This window comes from Pinus tabuliformis, chromosome 9 (assembly GCF_031772625.1).
Source record: "Pinus tabuliformis cultivar Carrire ecotype Pingquan chromosome 9, CPIR1, whole genome shotgun sequence".
NCBI classification, from domain to species: domain Eukaryota; kingdom Viridiplantae; phylum Streptophyta; class Pinopsida; order Pinales; family Pinaceae; genus Pinus; species Pinus tabuliformis.
The window spans coordinates 1,595,757,610-1,595,777,444 of record NC_142307.1 but is presented as its reverse complement, the minus strand read 5'-3'; the positions used below and the strand labels follow the sequence as shown (position 1 = coordinate 1,595,777,444).

The 19,835-nt window shown below is 38.4% G+C and overlaps 1 protein-coding gene across 1 annotated transcript in view; it reads left to right on the top strand.

Annotated features, from left to right (window-relative positions):
* The window catches only part of PP7 (serine/threonine phosphatase 7), a 168,765-nt gene that overhangs the window by 88,069 nt on the left and 60,861 nt on the right, over positions 1 to 19,835 (top strand). Inside the window, exon 3 of the mRNA XM_089441187.1 lies at positions 11,155 to 11,301. Within this exon, the coding sequence (XP_089297313.1) occupies positions 11,155 to 11,301 (147 nt within the window). The remainder of the gene's footprint in view (positions 1 to 11,154; positions 11,302 to 19,835) is intronic.

Sequence of the window (19,835 nt, the reverse complement as noted above, 5' to 3'; positions counted from 1 at the left end):
CTCCGGCACATCTTGGTCTCGTCCCTGCCGCAGTGTGGTCCATTTGATGTATTTGTCTTCATAGCTTTTGACAGGGTAGTACTGCTCCTTGATGGCATCTCGGAAGTCATTCCAAGTGGGTGCGGCTGAAAACAGTGAGCCTGTACTTTCATCCTTCTGTTCACAGTAGGTTTCCCACCAGTCCTTGATGTGGGGGGCTGCTTTGAGAAGAGCGAAAACAATCTTTTCCCGACTTGAAAATTCATGAACAAAAAAATACCCATCGAGCAGATTTAACCATTTATCTACGGCATCTGCGTCTATTTGACCCTCGAAGATGGGGTTTTCAAAATTTACTTGTACCTTAAACGGTGTGGCATTTCTAGAGTAACTGTTGGAAGCCGATGCGTCGCCTCTAGGTAGCCGTTGAAGGATTTGGGCAAAGCTGTCCATCATCGCGTTCCTTTGCCGCTCGAGGGCTTCTTCGAGCAAGATTCTGATAGGATCTCCTGCCCCCTCATCTTTCTTCTCATCCGCCATGGGAGGTCGTCGAGATTTGCGAGGCTGGTCTTGCAAAGGTTCGACTAATTCAAGCCCTAACTCCTTATATCCCGACCTCGTTGGGGACATGCAAAGAAAAACAGAGAAAAAGCAGACCGCTCTGATACCACTGATCCGGATTTAAGCAGGAACGCAATAGATTACAGAGATAACCATAAATACAGAGATGCGATAACCATAAAAACAGAGATGCAGCGGAAATAATACTTCATTTCATTAATGGATAATATTGAAATATGCTTACAAATAGAAATAACCTAGCTAGGGCAATGGTAGCTTATCTCTGAGAAGAGATGTGTCGGCTACATGCCTCTGAACTGTTTCGAACTGTGTTACAATGAGGCTCGAGGGCCTATTTATTGTTGAGAAACAATGGAAAACCCTTCACATTCCAAAACCTAACCCTAGAAGATGAAACGCCAAATTGCGGACCCCGTTTTTGGGTAAGTTGGTACATCAACTTCCCGGGGTCGCGAATTGGTTGTACTATCTCCGTTTGACGCACATGATAGCCCGTTGGAAAGATCTCTCCGAGGACTATGATGGAGAAGGCGATTTTTCTGATAAAAATCGCTGGCGGTGGATTTCCCAAAAAACGTCATTTAGGGCCTCAAAACGGCTCCGGAAGTTTAGGACCCGAAAAACTGCTCAAAATAGTAAATTATGCTATAATTAAGGAAACTGAAAAACTGAAAAAGACAGTTGTGGGGGTCCAAATGGGATAGGTGGGTGGCCACCAACATCCACCTGGATCAATGGAATGCAGCAACCAATGATGTTCCTATCCTGGACAAGGCGAGGGGAAAGGACCCAACAAGAATATTTACTTCAAAAGGTTGAATTGATCCTATTGAGGTCTATCCTTGGGGATGCTTAGGCAAAATTCGATCTTAGAGCTAGGGCTTGAGATTCCCAAAGCTTCCACCATTATAATTGCCTCAAATTTGGAGGAGAGGGAGGGGACTTGCCAGCGCAATAACCTGTAGGGGTCAATTCCCGGGAAATTGGTACCCTAGGTGACCTAATGGGGCTAGACCTGGGAAAAAAAGGGGAAAATGGTAAAAAGAGGGTTAAAATGATCACCCCTTTAAGGGACCAATGCCTAATTCACTTGGGGATATGAAGTCAAGGATGGTGATGAGTAAGAGCTTGGTTTCTTGATCAAAGAGGCCCAAAAAGTCAACTTCGTCCGATGTTGAGAGAAAGAAAAGAAAAGTGACCTTCAAGCATTTATACTTCAAAGAAAACAATGAAAGCTTATCGAGACAAATAATCTCTAGGACATTTCATTCATATAACATTGGTCCATACATTAAATTGGCTAAAACATGCTCAATTCCACATTTCGATTATGCAACAACTAGCCCTAATTTTAGCAATATGCAACAACAAGAATAATAACATCAAAATTCACTTACAATGTTATACAATATATCCAACCAACATTTCATTCACAAGACAAAGCTCCAAGACAAAATAAATAACCCAAATCCATACGTCAAAATTCATCCATCTCTAGAAAATATCCCCCAAGGAAAAAATGCGAAGTTCTCTATGATTAAAAAGATCCCAAGTCAAGTGATGATACAAATGAATGTATCTAACATCAATATATAGTCTCCTAAGGAATTCGAATTGGCCTATGGGCCTACATTAGCCCCTAATGATAAAATAATGTGCAAATAAAACCCCTATTGGTGACAAGCCCACCAAACTAGTTCACAAGTGTAAAAATAAGACTCACAAGGGGCCAAATAATAATATGTACATGTCGTGGGGCCCTCCAAAGGCCCAATAATATCCTGAAGTGCCATATTAAGGAATAAATTCCTCGGAATATGATGAACAAGGGGGTGGCCCCTTGTTCTCCAAGGAGGAGACCTGTGGTGCTCCCAATGGGACTGATGGCACAGAAATGACCCCATGGGTCTCCATATGAATTAGAGATGCCTGTAGATCCTTTGCAAGGGTCCAAGTGGTGGAATGAATGTTTCCATGACATCGTATAAGTCCTGGGACACCTGCCAAGAATGTGGGGCTCCTGTGGGGACCTGCTGGGCATAATGTATCGAGCACATCACCATCACCCAAAAGTGGATTGCTAGTAGTGTCTGAGCATCCATGAAGATCCATGGAGTGCTGTCTATTGTTGTGGAGGCCCATGGCTCTCTATGCACACCCTACATGTGCCAATGTAGACCTCTAGGGGTTATGATCCCACATAGGGAGATCAAACCCAAATGGAAACCACTTGTAATCCTGCATAAGATCCAATGCGTCCCCTAGGCTTCCAATACAACCAATCATTAAAATAATCAGGTAAAAAAGCTTACAAATCATGGATAACAAAGTGGGCACTTCATAATGGCATACCCTTCCATAGTGGGCTTTGGCATGTACTAGTGTCTCCAAGCTCCAAAGGGGGTTAGCCATGTACTTTATTAGGTGGTTTCAACCCTTAAAGGGGATAGTATGTCCAAGGTACATCCCTCCAATGGGGGTGGCAAGTGACAAATAAGTGGAATGGAATAGGGAATGAGAGGGGCAATCTTGGGCCAGATAGTGGGGCATATGGGTAGCTGGATAAGGGGAAGCCCACACTGGGTATGTAATGTGTAGGAGGGAGCAATCGTGGTACATGAGGTGCCCCAACCTCGATTTTCCACCCTTCTTTATATGCCTTTTTCCTTTTATGAATTTCTTTAATTAATTGCTCGGGGATGAAAGGACAAGAGCATGATATGTAAGATATAGCAATGATTACCCCATTTAGGTAAGGCGGTTCATTGCCCTCTAGGGGTTGGGACAATCATGGGTTCTTGAATGATAAAGGAGGCTCATCTAGGGCCTATGGAACCAGGGTGATGGTCATGGATTGGGGTAGAGCTCATGCATTGTCTTTTGCCCACGTGCTGATTATATTGTCTCGACCATCTTTTGTATTTTGTGGTACAATTTCTTGTTAATGCTTTTCACCTTTTCTTTTAATTGCTTCAACCTTCGGGGCATCATTCTAGGCCTGACCCAAGGTGGGGGCAAGGGGATAGGGAGGTTGGCCCTATGTGGACCCAAAGTGGAAATGTGGACTCAGGTGGGAGAGAATATGAATTGGGGTATAGTGAGTAGAAAGGGAGTAATATATGCGGGTAAAGGAGCGAGACCAGGCACCCAAAGTCAGGGTTTCCCAAGTAGAACCACCCTAGAACCAAATGGTCAATAAAGGAGATCCCACGAGACTAACATCCATGGGTAACAACCAAAAGAGATCAAGGGGACAAGAGCACAAACTAAGCCCACTCTTTCCGCCAAATCCCTCCATCAATACATACATGGAAGTATCCATGATAAGTAAACCCAATACTCAATTACCAAATGACAAGACATACTTTTAGATTTGGGAGGTTCACCTTCAAACATACGATCAATACAGGTGGGTGAGGGACCACATCGCTATCTCAGGTGGCAGAGAAATGGCACAACAAGCTAGTAGGAGGCATCAAGGGGCTGCCGGCTAAGGCTCATCATGGAGAAAGATTTCTCCTGGGGATATCACCCACAAAGTGGTTGGTAACAGGCCCCTTGGGCAAATCCCAATATTGAGAGAAAATGTCTCTTTACAAAGTTACAATGGATTTACAAGAGGCTCTTTTGGCAGCCTCAAAAGAGAGCCCTTTTCTACACATTTCAAATGGTTTCCTTGAAGTGATCTTTGGTTAGAAGAAGCCCTTTAAAGGGGTTTTACAGAGTGCAAAAGGAAGTTTTCAATCAACTGTCCAAAGGTGGCCTTCAATCAACTGTCCAAAGGTGGCCTTCTTTGAGTGTTTTTTTCTTCCACAAACACTTCCTTTTGAACGGTCAAAGTCTGTAAAAAAATCAGCAACCAAACTAGTTGGTAAAACACTCAAGAAAGATGACCTAAACGTATTAAAATTGCTATCTTATAAAGAAAAAATTCTAAGTACCAAAGATCAGATTTTTGTGGTGTTTTGCTAATGAATGACCAAGTAAACTTGGTCCTTCTTAGCAAAATAGATTGTAGTTAAAACAACAATCAAAATTTAATTTTATTTGCCTGATTTTTTAATGAAAATTATGAAAAGATCAAGAAGTTTAAGGTTTGCTGGTAAGGGATATGAGAGTGAGTCTTGATGGTTTTAATTTTCAAGGCTTGGTTCAATCCACCAAAGCTAGTCCTCGTGGAACTTATGATATGCAAAATAAACCAAGAAACAATACATAGTGATAGATACCAAAGGAAACTTTGGATATCTTTAATATGATATATCAGTACTAAATCTTGATCAAAATTTACCAGTAAATCTTAGATGAACTATATGAATTTTTTTGATTTAAGACAGCCAAGAAGAGTTGAGTTGAATCAACTCTTTTTGGCTGATTTGTGACTGTTATGACAATCACAAATTCAAGCCTTTAGTCTACTAGATATTCAATAAAGCACTTGAAAGTGGAACCAAGACTTTTGAAGCCTTTGAGAGTATTTGGGCCAAGGGGGACTAATGTCTTTTAGGATCCTTGGAGGTGGATGGTTCAACCAAGAACTTTCCCAACTCCAAGCTTGAGATACCTGTAAAAGGCACTTAAGATCTTGCCCACAAGATTCGCAAAATAGGTGAAATTTTACACAATGTTAAACTAAATGTGAAAATTCTATTACTGCAACAACTGATTTATTGTACCTACTTATTCTTCAATAAGTTATTTACGAAATCCCTTCAGTAAATATTAAAATAAATTCTACTGCAGACATCACACCATTAAACATAAACAAAGACATGCACAAGAATCAAACACATCAACACAGTTATTTTTGGACAATTGTCCCCAGAAAAACCCAATGCGGGAAAACCGGTGCAGCAGAGGAGGATTTTATTAATCAGCTTTTCTTGAGTACAACTAGGGTGCCAAACTGGCTCACCCAACAAAGATAAATTCTCCGGCACCACCCCTAGGCTCAACGTCAGTGCAACTAGCCTCTGCACAGCTCCCAGACCCTTTGCGTCAGCGCTCTGCATCACTGCGTCAACGCTTGGCCTCTCTGTGTCACCCACGCAGGCCCTCCGATGACTGCGCAGTCATGCGTCTTCCTGAGTGGCTCTGCGTCTTTCTCTCTGATCTCTGCGTTGATCCTCCAGCACTGTTCCTGCCTCTCTGTTCTGTACTCGCTACCTCTTGCTGCAATCCAGTCTTCTAGTTCGAATTTCTCAGCAAGCCCCGCTCCAAAAATCGAACTGACTGGTCTCCCTCAGTGTATTTCCAACTGACCCTCAAGCCTTCTCTTATACTTTTCTTGTTGATGAATGAACGGCCGAAATTAAGTCCCTAATCAATGACTAAGATTAAAATAGACTTGATCTTCGTCTCTTAGAAGCTTCTCATCCCTATCTTTATTAATACCCATTAATATTTTTATTTTCCTAAGTTTAGACTTAGGAACTCATTAAAAATATTAATTATTTTAATAACTTTTCATCCGGATGGAATTTTCCAAAATGATTTCTGGGTCTTGGAGATCTCATGTGCTTTGGCGTTTCCACCAATTTTCATTGCTAGAGCACATCCGATGCTACCCCAAATCAACACTAAACATGCTATTCAACTGAGAAACACATGTAGGAATTAAATCTAGAGTGTAAAAAATTTCAAAAGAATAACAAGTATTTGCTACTCTTTTCCTTGGACAACAATGTCCCTATCAAGGCCTGTGATAACCAACTTGAAAGCAAATAGCAATAAAACCAACAAGGTTACCTAAACATAAGCATATGGCAAACCACACAAAGCAAGAGACCATTGATCTCCAAAGTCTTTGTATTATAAAAAAAAGTGTAGTAAAATTACAATATGGTATGCCCAAACTCTCAAGCTTCTAACCTCTCCAAATGAGAGAAAATGACTACAATTTATGGAAAAAAGAGAGACTGAAGAGGCCCAACAAACTCCTCTCGTTAGGCTGAGTGTATACCTTCTTTTTGGCTGAGATAACAACCCCTAATTTGCTGCATATCAGTCCCAAAATTGATGCATATTAGTCCCTAAAATCTGGCTGAATATGGCTGTCATAAGCAGCCCCAAATCTGCTGCCATATCAGTCCTAATTTGGCCCCTATTTTTAGCTGTTAATGGCCCTCAAAAAGTTGGATTTGGCCCCCTTTTTTAGCTGTTGAAAAGGGCAATTCCCCCCAATGTGGCAGCCAATATTTTTCCAAATTCATGGGCCCATTTAGCATTCCAAATCAGCTCCTTAACTCCACCTTTATGCCACATCACTTAAGTTGATTCTTTGATTTGGAATGATGACTTTAATAAATTCCCCACATTAATTCTTGATTTTTCATCCACACTTTGGAAAAGTGCGATTTCATGGGGAATTAATTATTTTTAGACCCCCAAAGTGGGTACTAGGAGAATCTTGGCATTGTGAGCATGAATTTTGAGCTCTTATATGCCACCAACATTTTCAAAGGCCACTTATTTACAATATTACATAGAAATTTAATTAAAAATCCCGTTTTGTGGGAATTTTCAAGTTTCATAAGACTCGAGATATGACCTAGCATGGTAATATACATTGACCCTAGACATTAGGACACACTAAAGGCCCAGTTATTAAGCCACTCTAACCTTGGAGGTATATTGGGTGAAAAAACTTGACTAGTTATTTATCGCAGATCCGCTTCCAAAAAACGTGCCTATCTATCAATTTATAGCACTTTAAAATAAGAGAAATAGATTGATTTATAAGTTTTTCACAAGTAATGACTAAGAAGTTCTTGCAACACTCGTTAGATAAATCTTTGGGGAGAAACAAAGTGCGCTATTCAATCTCTGACTTGGGATTTGGTTGGTCCAACCAAAGACTTCCCCTCACGCCCAAGATTTGAAAATGATTGGTCTGTACACAGCTGAAATACAATTGTTAAATCACAGGGGTCAAATAACAAAATTGAAAGAACAAATTTAGAGATACCTGCTAGACTTATTAAATTCAAAATTGATTCTCTAACCCAAAAACTAATACAAGATACCTGTGTAAATAGTTAGTCCACAACTGGCTAGTGAAATAACAATATATCAATTTAGATCTAGTAGAGCATTAAGAGCATTATTTAGAATACATTACCACAGATGAAAGAAGAGAAACACCACCATGAATGAACCCCAAAGACTTTTGCTTTATTATTCCAGGAAAAATTACAGATTCCCACAGAGCTTTGCTAGTCAAGAGCTTGATTACAATGTCTTACAATGAGTCTTGAGCTCAATTTATAGAAAAATGAGAGGTCTAGATCCCTCTCCAAGTGAAAAAATGACCAGGTCCAAGAATATGCACAAATTTGACTTTATCCTGGCTAGTTGAATGCTTGATCCATGGCAAAATAATCTCCACCCTTGATTGCTTGAGAAAAAAATCGAATTCCTTGATGATGGTTTTTTTCTTGGTCCAAAATATATATCTATATATATTTGTTTTTTTTTTTGTTTTTGTTTTTGTTTTTTCCGACTTTTTCTCCTCGAAAAATCTCCATTCACTAAACCAACTTGGGCCACAAATTCGATTTTCTTTAAAAAAAGTTTTTTCTGAGAATTAATTCCTCTTTTCTGGCCCAACGATTTTTTCTTGGATTTTTGCTTGCCTGATTTGTAGGGATTCCTTTCTTGGAAAGTGCACATTCTCTTTTTTAATATTTTTCACTTGGAGAGAGTTTTATTTCTCTCAATTTTATTTTCTGATCAATTTCCAGCTAATTATTTTGCCATTTCTTGCTGGAAAATAAAAATAATAATAATTTGAGGGGATAGACATATTTTCAATCCTCAAAAAGTGTCTAAATAAAAAGTTGAGGTGTATAGGTCTAATCAGTGTTACTTGTGAGCGGGAGCGAAAGCGGGTGCGGGAGCGACATTTTCAGAAGCTCCCGGTTTGGGAGCGAATCCTGGAGCGTTTTTTATATAATATATATATTTTTTATATTTTTATACATATATGTCAACAAAAACATGTAGAATGATGAATTAGATATAAAAAACATAAAAAAATATAGATTGAACCGTATAACAACAATCATCTAGAAGTTATAATCTTCATCAACCACGTCCACAAGTTAGTAACATAGTAACATACAACATATTTAGTCTCATGATTCATCAATCTTAAAGTTTCAAGCTTTCAAAATTCAATATATAACATTTATCATCATTGGTCACCAAAGTTGTACTTGTAAGCTAAGTGTAACCATTACAACAAATAATATTTATGAAATGAAATGTTATAAAATGAAATGAAACAACTTTCAACTTTCATGAAGAATCATATTCATAATTCATTACTAATGAGTTATAATTGCCAACTTCAAACTTAAATTGTCATATATTGTTTAAAAAAATATCATAATAAATATGAAAGAGTCAATAATTATAAAAACTACTAGAAACTAGAAAAGACAAGTAACTCTATTATCTATTGCTTATGCTTGGGCCTCTTGCCACCACGAGAAATATCTAATTTTTTAGTCTTGTTGAAAAATCAGGATCTTTGTCATTAATATCACCCTCTAAGCATTAATATCCAGAGGTATCTTTGTCATTACCTCTGTATCTGTATAGGGATCTTTGTCATTAATATCACCCTCTAAGCATTAACATAAGATAGAAAAAGCATAGCATGTCAAGTCAAGATTTTGTTTAAGTGATGCGGACATTTTTAGGAGGGTCATGATAGAGGAGTTCGACGACCAATGTCACTAACATCAAGGTACATAGAGGGATTGGTGCTCTTGATTAAATACGAGTTCCAAACCCTAATACATGACAAAATTCAATGGAAACATTGCAGTCCTGAGCGCAGATTGGGAGCGGGATCGGGGGGGGGGGGGTGAGCTCCCCCGCAACACTGGGTCTAATTATGATTACTCATACCCCAATCAACTTTATAAACATTAAATTTTACATTTTACATCAAAATAATCATTAAAAATTCATACCAGTGAGAAATTTTAATAATTAAAATTAGACACTTAGACTTAACTAAATTCTGCAAGACCTTAGATAGGAGCTAGAGACTTAACTAAATTCTGCAAGACCTTAGATAGGAGCTAGTATGACATTATACATTGACTCTATACACTAGGACTCACCAAAGACCTTACCATCAAGCCTCACTCTAGCTTTGGGGTGTTTTTGGGAGAAAAACTCTACCAATTATAAGTGTTGAAAAACATAAATAATTAGCGGAGGAAAAAAAACTCACTAGAGTGAAATTTTTTGGGAAAAATTCTTAGGCTTACCTAGATGTTCTACATGACTTTATAAACATACTAGAACCATTTTTACATAATGGTCCACAGGGTTGCAGAATTTGGGTTTTACAACTTTGAAGAATAATGATAATCTCTGGATGTGTGACTGCTTGAACATGATGGAATGCTTGAAAAAATGTATTCTGCTATAGGGTAGTTGACACTTAGTGGTCAACAGGGCCGACCTGTCAAGCTGGGGCCGACTTGGACAACTATTTCTCCTTTGATTTTTTGAGAATGAAAATACCGACCGCAGCTACAATTTCTCAATGCTTATTAGATGCTTTCGTGCGAGCTGTTCATTTACTTTACCTAAATGGACCTGCGAGATGCTTGCATGGATTATTTAAATTAGAGACCTATTGATCTCAATCTAGATCAGGCATACTTATTAGATGCCTTTGTGTGAGCTATTCATTTAATTTATTGGGCTCTTTTATATCCGTTGGTCTTCTAACGATAAAGCATTGCTCATTGTTGTGATTATATTGTTATATTCTTACAAGTGTCCATCATTTTAATTGGACCAGAGCCTCTGGATTTTTATGAATTGATTATTGGATGTCGGACAAATTACATCTTAGACAGAAACAGATATTCTTCATTAGATAAATGACAAACTATTCACAAGGTTTAGCAGATTAATTAGAGAACTGAGGCTACCCAGATTTAGGTTGTTTCAGCAGAAGTAGAAAGCTGAATTTCCATTTGATGAGAAAAGAAATGGATCCATAGGTCATTTTATATATTAAATGGCCAGTTAAAGGAGTCTGGTTGAAATTTATTTCTGGTTGAAATTTATTTGTTATACTTTGAAATATGCTGTACTCAGTCCCATAGGCTGGAGGCTAGTGAAGCATAACGAATCTAGGGAAGCATAACAGCCTAATTTGAACTAGCAAGCTTTGTTTCTGCTGCCATATTTGAGCCATATCTTTAGTTTGTTACAGTATAAGCTTTAAAGCAGCTTACAATATTTTTGATAAGTGCATGTTCTGTACCCAAATGTGTGAGTAGACCGTAGATGTATTGCATTAATTCATCAAGATTTAATCAAATTTTTTAGTGTTTGAGTGTTTTGATTGTCGGAGTGACACTTTTGGTGCATGTATATTATAAGATGACTGCAGCTTGTTTGTAATGACGTATTGAGGTTGCAATAAGAATCTTGATTAACTTATTTTTGTGTAATTAAATGAGTCAAGTAGGTTGTTTTCTAATTTATTGTCTATCATCATTTTATGTTTCTACCTATAATGTAATGTTGAAATGCTGCAGTTTATTGTTGGAGATGCAGTTGATTATCAGGTCACATGAAGGTCCTGATGCAAGGGAAAAACGACCTGGATTAGCAAGAATGCATAAAGGATACACAATTGACCATGATGTGCAATCAGGAAAGCTGATCACTCTTTTTAGTGCTCCAGATTATCCACAATTTCAGGTTTGTGCTAGCGCAAACAAAACTTTTGGGAACTTATAATTTGTGGAGTATATGGCATATAGATGATTTTTCCTTGTTTTCCTGTACTCTTTATTCTCAAGCTGTACTACTTTTTTTCTCACACATTGTTTATTTAAGTTATAACATATGGCCGAGGCATAGGTAGGACAGTATGTCATGTACAATCTAGAGGCCAATTTGGCAAGATGGGAGTCTGGGTGTTATCTTTGTATTAGCCAGACTTCGTGGAAACTTTTCAAACTCATGAGAAGTTGGTTATTAAGAGTCATCACTAATGCTTGTGGGAGATGGGTTGTTCATGATTGGCTTAATGTGCGGCCGTGGTAGCTCCACTCCTTAAATAAGGAGTACTGACCTTTGAATGAATATTCATAAGGCACAATACTTGTATAGGTTTTGCAAATGGGGTAGCAAGATAAATGGGCTAGACTATGGGGAAAAATTCCATGGCTAAGTGCCCTTGATCTAGAGGAGTCTTGGAATGGTGACCTTCCTAGGAAGTCTTGATTACCAGGTCAAGGTCTTGGAGATGGCAATTGATGCTGTGATTCATTTCACTAGTTTTAGTCATGCTTCTTCACACCATGAGCATCACCCAATGCAATGAATGCTAGGTGGCCTTCAAACTCATGAGAAATTGGTCATTATGACTAATGCTGATGGGAGATGGGTTGCATATGACTTGATACTTTATGTAGTTAATTTGAAAAAAATGATATATCATAATGCTGGACTGTGGAAGCCCCCACATTCTTAGATAAAGGGTAGAGATTATTGAATGAATAGTTCATAAGGAACAATACTTTGGGGGTTTTGGAAATGGGGTACCAAGTTAAGTGTCTTTGAGTATGGGGAAATAGTGTATGATTAAGTGTACTTGAGCCATAGGAGTCTCAAGATGGGTGATCTACCTGATAAGTCTTGGTTACTGGGTGCAAATCTCCAAGGTGATGATTGATGCACTGTGACTCATTTTGCTAGTTTCAAATTCAAACCCACACTTCATCCCTATGAGCATCAATTGATGTGATGAGTGCTAAGTGGCTATTTAAAGTCATGAAAATTTGATCATTATGACCAGTGCTCAGGGGTGATGGGTCATGCATCAATGACTTAATAGTCTAATTGGTTATCCTGAAAATTGATATATTTGAAATCACGTTTCACTCAAATGTTGATGGGCAAACTATTCAAGAAAAAGAACGAAAAGTTAAGATGGTAGTTTTTCTGATTACAAAGTTCACAAATGGAGTGTTCTATCCTTTCTGTATGTTTATAAATAATCGAAAAGAAATAAAAGGACATGAAAAGACGTCCCTCATATATACAGATTTCTGGACTAGTGTACATGTCATCAAACTTCAAAGTATGATTTGTTCCTTTTCCAGCTTGATCACATAACAGCTGGTGGAGGTTGAAAATCATGCAGAGATTTTGATTAGAAAATTTATAGTATTTAATATAACATTAGTCAGGTATAGGACCTAAGAAGTACTTATGTCCATTCTCCTGCCTATTTGGGATTTGAAGATTTCATCCTTACCGAGATAGTATCATAGTACCACGGGAATAAAGTGTTCTGATTCATCTTGAACTATTTCGTTTTTTATGTTATTTCAGTATGAATAGAAAGTAAGAAGACTATATTGGTCTCCTCAATGACTTGCCTGATCTCTTCAGTTCCCACATCGGACCTTTAGGCTGACCCTTAAACCATCTTATGTTAAATGCGTATGGCTAAGGTTTAAGACTTGCTCTGTCTTTTCTATGCACAATAATATTGGAATACCACTTCATGTATAAGGCATACAAATAGAGTCTAAGTCCTATATCTCATGGTTTGGTTTCGACGAAAAATCAGTGACATCGCGATTTTTTCCTGCAGCCGAAAAACCGTCGGGTAAAAATCGTGATTTTCCCGATTTTTTTCCAATTTTGAAAAAATGAATATATTTTGTGTTTTTTAATATGTGCTGGGGTTTTCGGATTTTTGCTGATTTTTTTGCCGATTTTGCCGAGGTGTTTTCTCGACCCTTGCCGATTTTTTCAGCACTGGACCGATATATATATATATATATATATATATATATATATATATATATATAGAATAAATTATAGATTAACATATCTTTAATGAAATTGATATATATTACTCATTATATATAGAAATAAATTTATATTAATCTAAAAACCTTGTGAAGTGAATTACTATTTTGTATAAATAATATATGAGTTCATGTTCATATACAGAATTTAAGTAATAATTTTTATATCATGTAATATACTTTATAGAGTATTGCCAAGAATAGTTGGACCCTCAGTTGGAACCATGAGTAATCTCCTATTGATACCACGATCAATGATTGGTTTCCACACCCACACTCGCTTCGCTAGGGTACTCTATTTTTCCATGTTTTATGCTTTCGTGCAACTAAAGTGGGTTCCATGCGATGCCAACTGTTGGGGCTGCTTCATTTAGTGAATGATAGAGGGGTCACAAGCAAAGGTATTCAATGAGGTTTGGATTGTGAACAGAGGCCTTGAAGTGAGCGAACACTTTAATACTAATAATAATAATTGTTGATTTGTTGAAATCAAATCCAAAATCAGCTAGTGAGGATCTGGTCTTATTATACTAGCGATGATTGGTTGAAAATGATTTTTTTAAAAGGAAACGAGGGTGGACCTGAAGCTAAATTGAAACTTAAGCAAATTTGAACTTTGTTTTGAGGTTCGTTGAACTTCGTACCTCAAGGTTTAAGTTCGACGAACCCTGTGACATAGGAGTAGTCTTTGATAGAAAAGGATGTTCCAACCTCTAGGGTCACTTAGTGACAAAAACCTAGCCTTTCCTTTTAATATTTGAACTAGATCTTCAAATGATATGAATGTTACCGGCCAAAAAGTGGGTAACCCCTAGGAATTTTTTTTGCTTCTCTTTTGACAACCAACCAACAACCTTATGATGATCAACACAACAATATGATAGGACTCTCCACCTATTGCTCTAGTCAGATCTCTCTCCCATCTAGCATTTCTTCTTGAAGGAAGGTGGGTCATGTATTAGCAAGTACTTCAACTGTTTTTGCAACCATGTTCTTTCATTTAATGTTATGGGCATACTAATATGGATCACGGGGCAAACTGGATGATTGACCGATCTCGATTGTATTCTTGTTCCCACAATTTACGTGGGAGGTAAGTCTTTAACTCTAGTTGAGTGGAGCCTCCTTTCAGGCCTTAGGGTTTAGGAAGGGCATTGCCAAGGAAGCACTGGTTGATGTAGCATGTCCGAGATAATCCATACTTCCACTTTCCATCTCTCCCTCTTATCCATTTCCATTCTTTGGGTTGGTAGTCATTGGGATTGGCACCCTTCATCTACATCCTTGAGTCAGGGCTTGAAAACTTGGTCCTGGAGGTTGTTGCAGCTAAAATAAAGTTAAAAGCATAAAAAAATCCATAATGAAAGGAAAATGTAAAATTCAAAAAATCGCTGGGACATTATTTAGCGTGTGGGGAAAAACCTAACATGAGCTCTACCCCGCTCATTAGCCATCACCCATTTCCTCAAGCGTTTAATGCTTCATTTAAAGAAAGCAACTCTTGAAAGTCCCAACCTTGATGAGTGAGAAACTGCTACATTTTAAGGGGGTATTGAGATACAAAACAAGCTTGGGCTCTTGAGCTATGCACATAATAAAGGAAAAACTTTAAAAGTAAAAGGCGCAACAAAGGGGTGGAAATAACAGGCTGAGGAAAGGGGTAACTCATGTCTCCATGATTGTTCCCTCCATACATCTATACACTCAGGATGTTGGAACCCCATTAGCTAGTCCCATGACTATGGCACTTGCCTTGAAGTTTTTTCCACTCTGTAATCATCACTATCAGAAACACGTATGGATTGATGGGCTAAACTAAGACATGTCACTCCCCTTGGGCGATAAAAACACGTAATAGGGTTTTTGACCTTGTTTTGGCTCAAATTAATATGTTGGAAAAGTTCAACCAAGAGTGCTACACGGTAAGCACTATTAGGAATACACCCAATTTTATCTCAACGTATTCCTCTTGCTATAGGCCAAATCCCATTAAATGCCACGGGTGGTATTCCTACATTCAACAACTCAACCAAAGAATAAGTAGACCAATGCCAATATGGAGTATGTGGAAGAGGTAGGAGTTAGTTAAATGACCAAATTCCTATCTGATTTATGATATAATAACGGATTAATATTGCATACCGGTGGTGACAATTTACTCAATATGCTAGGAAAATAAGCTTGAAACACTACAAATTGAGTACGAAAGCTTCTTACCCCAATAGAATACAAAATAGAGTTGTTATGCCGTTCTATATCGTTGTAAGAAGACAAAATACTTGTTGTTCAGACTTGTAACTTTAATATTCCTGAAGAGTGCAGCAGACCAACAAGCATAGGGCCACTTCAGGGGCCTGAAAATAGCCTTTAGTGAACCTGAAACTCAAGGGACTTTGTTGGAAATGTTAGTACTATCAAAGAGCTTTCCAATGAGCACAAGAACACTAATTTTGGACAAGTAGTTTGAAAGATATTAAATATGCAATACAACTTCCCAGAAATAAGCCCACAACTGTGACGGCTGAAAATTGACTTGGTCAAAAACTGTGATTTTTTTTTCTTTTGGATAGTCAATATATGATCTATAATATCAATAGTTAATCAATGAAAAACCTCTTCAGATCAATTTTAATGGATACAAAAGATTTTAGCTTGTTTTTCACATATCCCAAGGGAAGGGTTTGCCTCCAAACACTTCCAAGTGCATTAGATTATTTCCAAGACTTGTGATTAGCTTCAAAACACTTGTAAATGCAATTACTATAACAATATATAGCAAATTAGAGTGGGTCATACAACCTTAGGGCTTAGGGTTTCCCAAAATTGCAAATTTTGTGGTGATTTTACCAATGAATAAATCAATAAATGTAATGTAAACCACAATTGAGTGAAAAAATTCACTATTGAAATATTTTTGGAATTTTTTTTGTAAGAAATAATTTGATTTTTTTAGATATATAATTTTTTTAGGGTTTTATATTTTATAGTAACTACAAATTTACGAAAAATACAAGAAATTTTGAGATATAATTTTGTAAATGAAATGATTTTAAATTGTTGGAATAAGGATATGATCCTTTTTCCACAAGAGTTGAGGATAGGGAATTATGCCCTCTCTTGTTTCGTATCTCAATGCTTGAAGTTTTGGAATACTAGGTGGTACACCAAGGATACAACCCTAGCATCAAAACAAGACAAATAATAGAACCAAATTCCACTAGGAGGGCCTTCCAAGAAGAGAATCCTCCAACCAAGCAATCAACAATTATTGAAGATAAGGTTATTTACTTCTAGAGGGAAGAGCGAATCATGTCCCAATACAAAACAACAATACCTTGAGTGAATTAAGAGAAGATGTGAGATGAACCGTGTTGTCGCAAAATCTAGCATGCCTTGGAGAGGGGTACCCTACAAGCATATCACTAGACAAAGTGACAACAATAAGGTAGTAGCCCATAGTCTCCATAGCTACTACCCTTTGATCTTTATGGATTTTCACCAATGGGAGGAGTCCCGGTATAAAGGTCACCTAATAGGGATTCTAGGTTTTAAAGGTATGAGGTGACTTAAAGGCTTCTAAGGGAAAGATGTGGAAATTCCACAAACTGGAACCCTATTGTAGCAACTGATATTATTTCTCCTAATTGTTAATTAATTAACAATTTATCTGCTACGACAAATATCAAAATAAATACATTGCAACCTTCACAAATAAAATTCTATGGAAAAAAATAAAATGCTGGAAGCTGAGAAATGCTAGCACACACACATAAAATTAAAACAATTATTTTTGGACAAAAGTCCCTTGGAAAAACCCAATGCGGGAAAATCGGTGTAGTGGCTGAGGGTTTTATTATCAGGCAGTAGTGAGAAATTCTGAGTACAATTAGATGCCGAAATATGGCAATCCTACAGAGAAAAATACTGGAGAAAATATAGTGAGGAATTTCCTCACCCCACAAGCAATCTCCAACACAACTTCCCTTCAGAAACTCGGCCCTTTGACCCTCTGCGTCAGCCTCTGCGCAACCTGTTTTTCATCAAGTCTTTGACTGGTCTTTGATGAAGTCGTTCTGCCCTTTGCTGGCTGGAAAGATGCTTCTCCGACACTCTTGGACTCCTTACCGACCTCTAGAACTGAAGATGTCAATCCCTCTTAGCAAATCAAACTTGCCTCTAGAAGCTGTTGCATTGCCCCAACGTCAGCTTATCTGTGGCTCTTCTACATCTTTGCAAATGCACTCACTGGATTTGGAATACTTCCTCGAACCTCACTGCCTCTGTCCCTCACACACTGCTTCGATCTCTAGCTCTCTTCGACAACTGACTGCTGCTACTCTTGAAATCTATCTGCCAAGAAATCAAATTGCCCAAGTGTCCTCTCCATCACTACATCAACCTCCTCTTATAATCCTCCGTTGGAGCACCAATGAACAAGATTAAAACTTAATTAATGGCTAGGATCATCTCTGGATCGATCTGTGTGAGTTTCTAGGTGATTCTCGCCTTGACTTAATTAATATTGATTAATTAACCACATTCAATAAGTTTAGACTTATATTAATTAACCATTTTCCCTAAGTTTAGACTTAGGAAATATTTAAAATCCGGTTAATAATCTAATTAAGTCATTTCTAGGCGGAATTTCTAGAAACGATTTCTGGGTTTTGGAGATCTCATGTATTCTAGCCTCTCCACCAAATTTCGTGGCTAGAACACATCCGATGCTACAAAAACTAACTCACTCTTAGCGAGGAATGTGTTTTAGTGCTGCACACCCTGCCACAACACCCTGTCTTTGCATCATCTCATGTCACGCTGTTGATGTCTGGCTGATGCTGCCCACCAACTACTACGCAACTCTGAGATACGCTGCATCTATTCCACTGACCCTATTGAACTGCTTCCAACACTGCAACTCCCTCTCATCTGTTACTGCTGCAACTGCAACTGAAAAACATCCAAAATACTGAATCAATTGTGATCAGTATAATGCATCTGTCTATCGAGTCTCCAATTGCTACTAGCCTCTGCATTGTCCACTAAAGACTCTGTGCTGCTGCTGACTCTGCACTGTGCCAACTGCATCACTGCCAACTCTACACTGCGCTCCCCAACATCTCACTGCTACTAGTTTCTGCACGGTCACTCGGTCTTTGATTGCATCTACTTCCACTGAATACTTTGGGCCCCCGTAGCTATGTATTGATCTAAGAGGTGGTTTCCTCAATGACCCTACCCATTTGTAGTGCTTTGGGGCTTTAACACCAAGTCACCCCACCTCACTCTTGGAGGTATATCTGCAAACATCGCGACGTCTTCCTCAAATCTGGAGGAAAGCCTATCGATCTCAGCTGAGGTTGCCTGTTGGTCCTGCTTCTCCTCCTTGTCCTTCTACCTGAGAGGACATTGGGTATTGTAGTGACCAAGCTCACCACACTTGAAGCACTTGACCTTTGAGAGGTCCTTCTTCTTCTTCTTCTCTCTCTGTCCCTGACTATGACCCTTTGATGCAAGGGCCACATTTTCCTCCTCCTTCACCATCTTCTGTCCGCTGCTACTGCTACCACTGATGGAGCTCTTTAACAGAGCTCATCTGAACTCCTCCTGTTGCAAATCGGCCCACATCCTGTCCCATCTTGGCAAGTATCTCTGCCCAAGATACTTTGGACGAATACCTTGTTGAAGAATCTAGGGCAAAGTAGTGTAGTGCGATTCTTCGTTACTTGATAACAATTTGTGAAGGATTTTTACTTTTCCTTGTTATCTTATTCTTCTTCTTTTTCTTATTAGTGCATGTGTGTGTACTTCATCAAACTGTTACCAAAACATAAAAAAAGAACACAAGATGTTGGCTCTCTGCTAGGGCCAAAACCTCTCTTCTCTTGAGAGGAAAACCCTTGAGTGAATTTCTCTTATTGAAGCTTCTATTGATCAATGCCAAACCTTAGACCCCTGACTAGAATATCCTCCAAGCACAAGTCAAGTCCCCTCCTCCTCTTTGCACTTTGTTCCTCGGCACATAGGCTTCCTCCTTTTGGCACTTCGTCCTCCTCCTTTGCTTATTGTCTAGAGATAGACCTTCCTTGAGTGAGCCTTCTAGATGAGGTGTTCCTCTTCTATCCCTTGCTCAAGTAGACTTCTTAAGTGAGATCCTTCTTGATGTATGGGTGTATGACTGTACCGCTGTTCTTTTGCCCTGGTTTTCTTTATGTGTGGAAGGTACCCTTAGTGAATTAGGGTCCTTCCACCTTTGCTAGGTTTGGGAGTCCTTGTAGACTTGATTTCTTACCCAAACAATGATATGTCATGAAATGTTGGCAGAATGAACTAGAAACTGTGGATAATCCGGATCATGACACTACAAAAAACTTCCATGGAAGCTTAAAATCTAACATAACTTCCCTG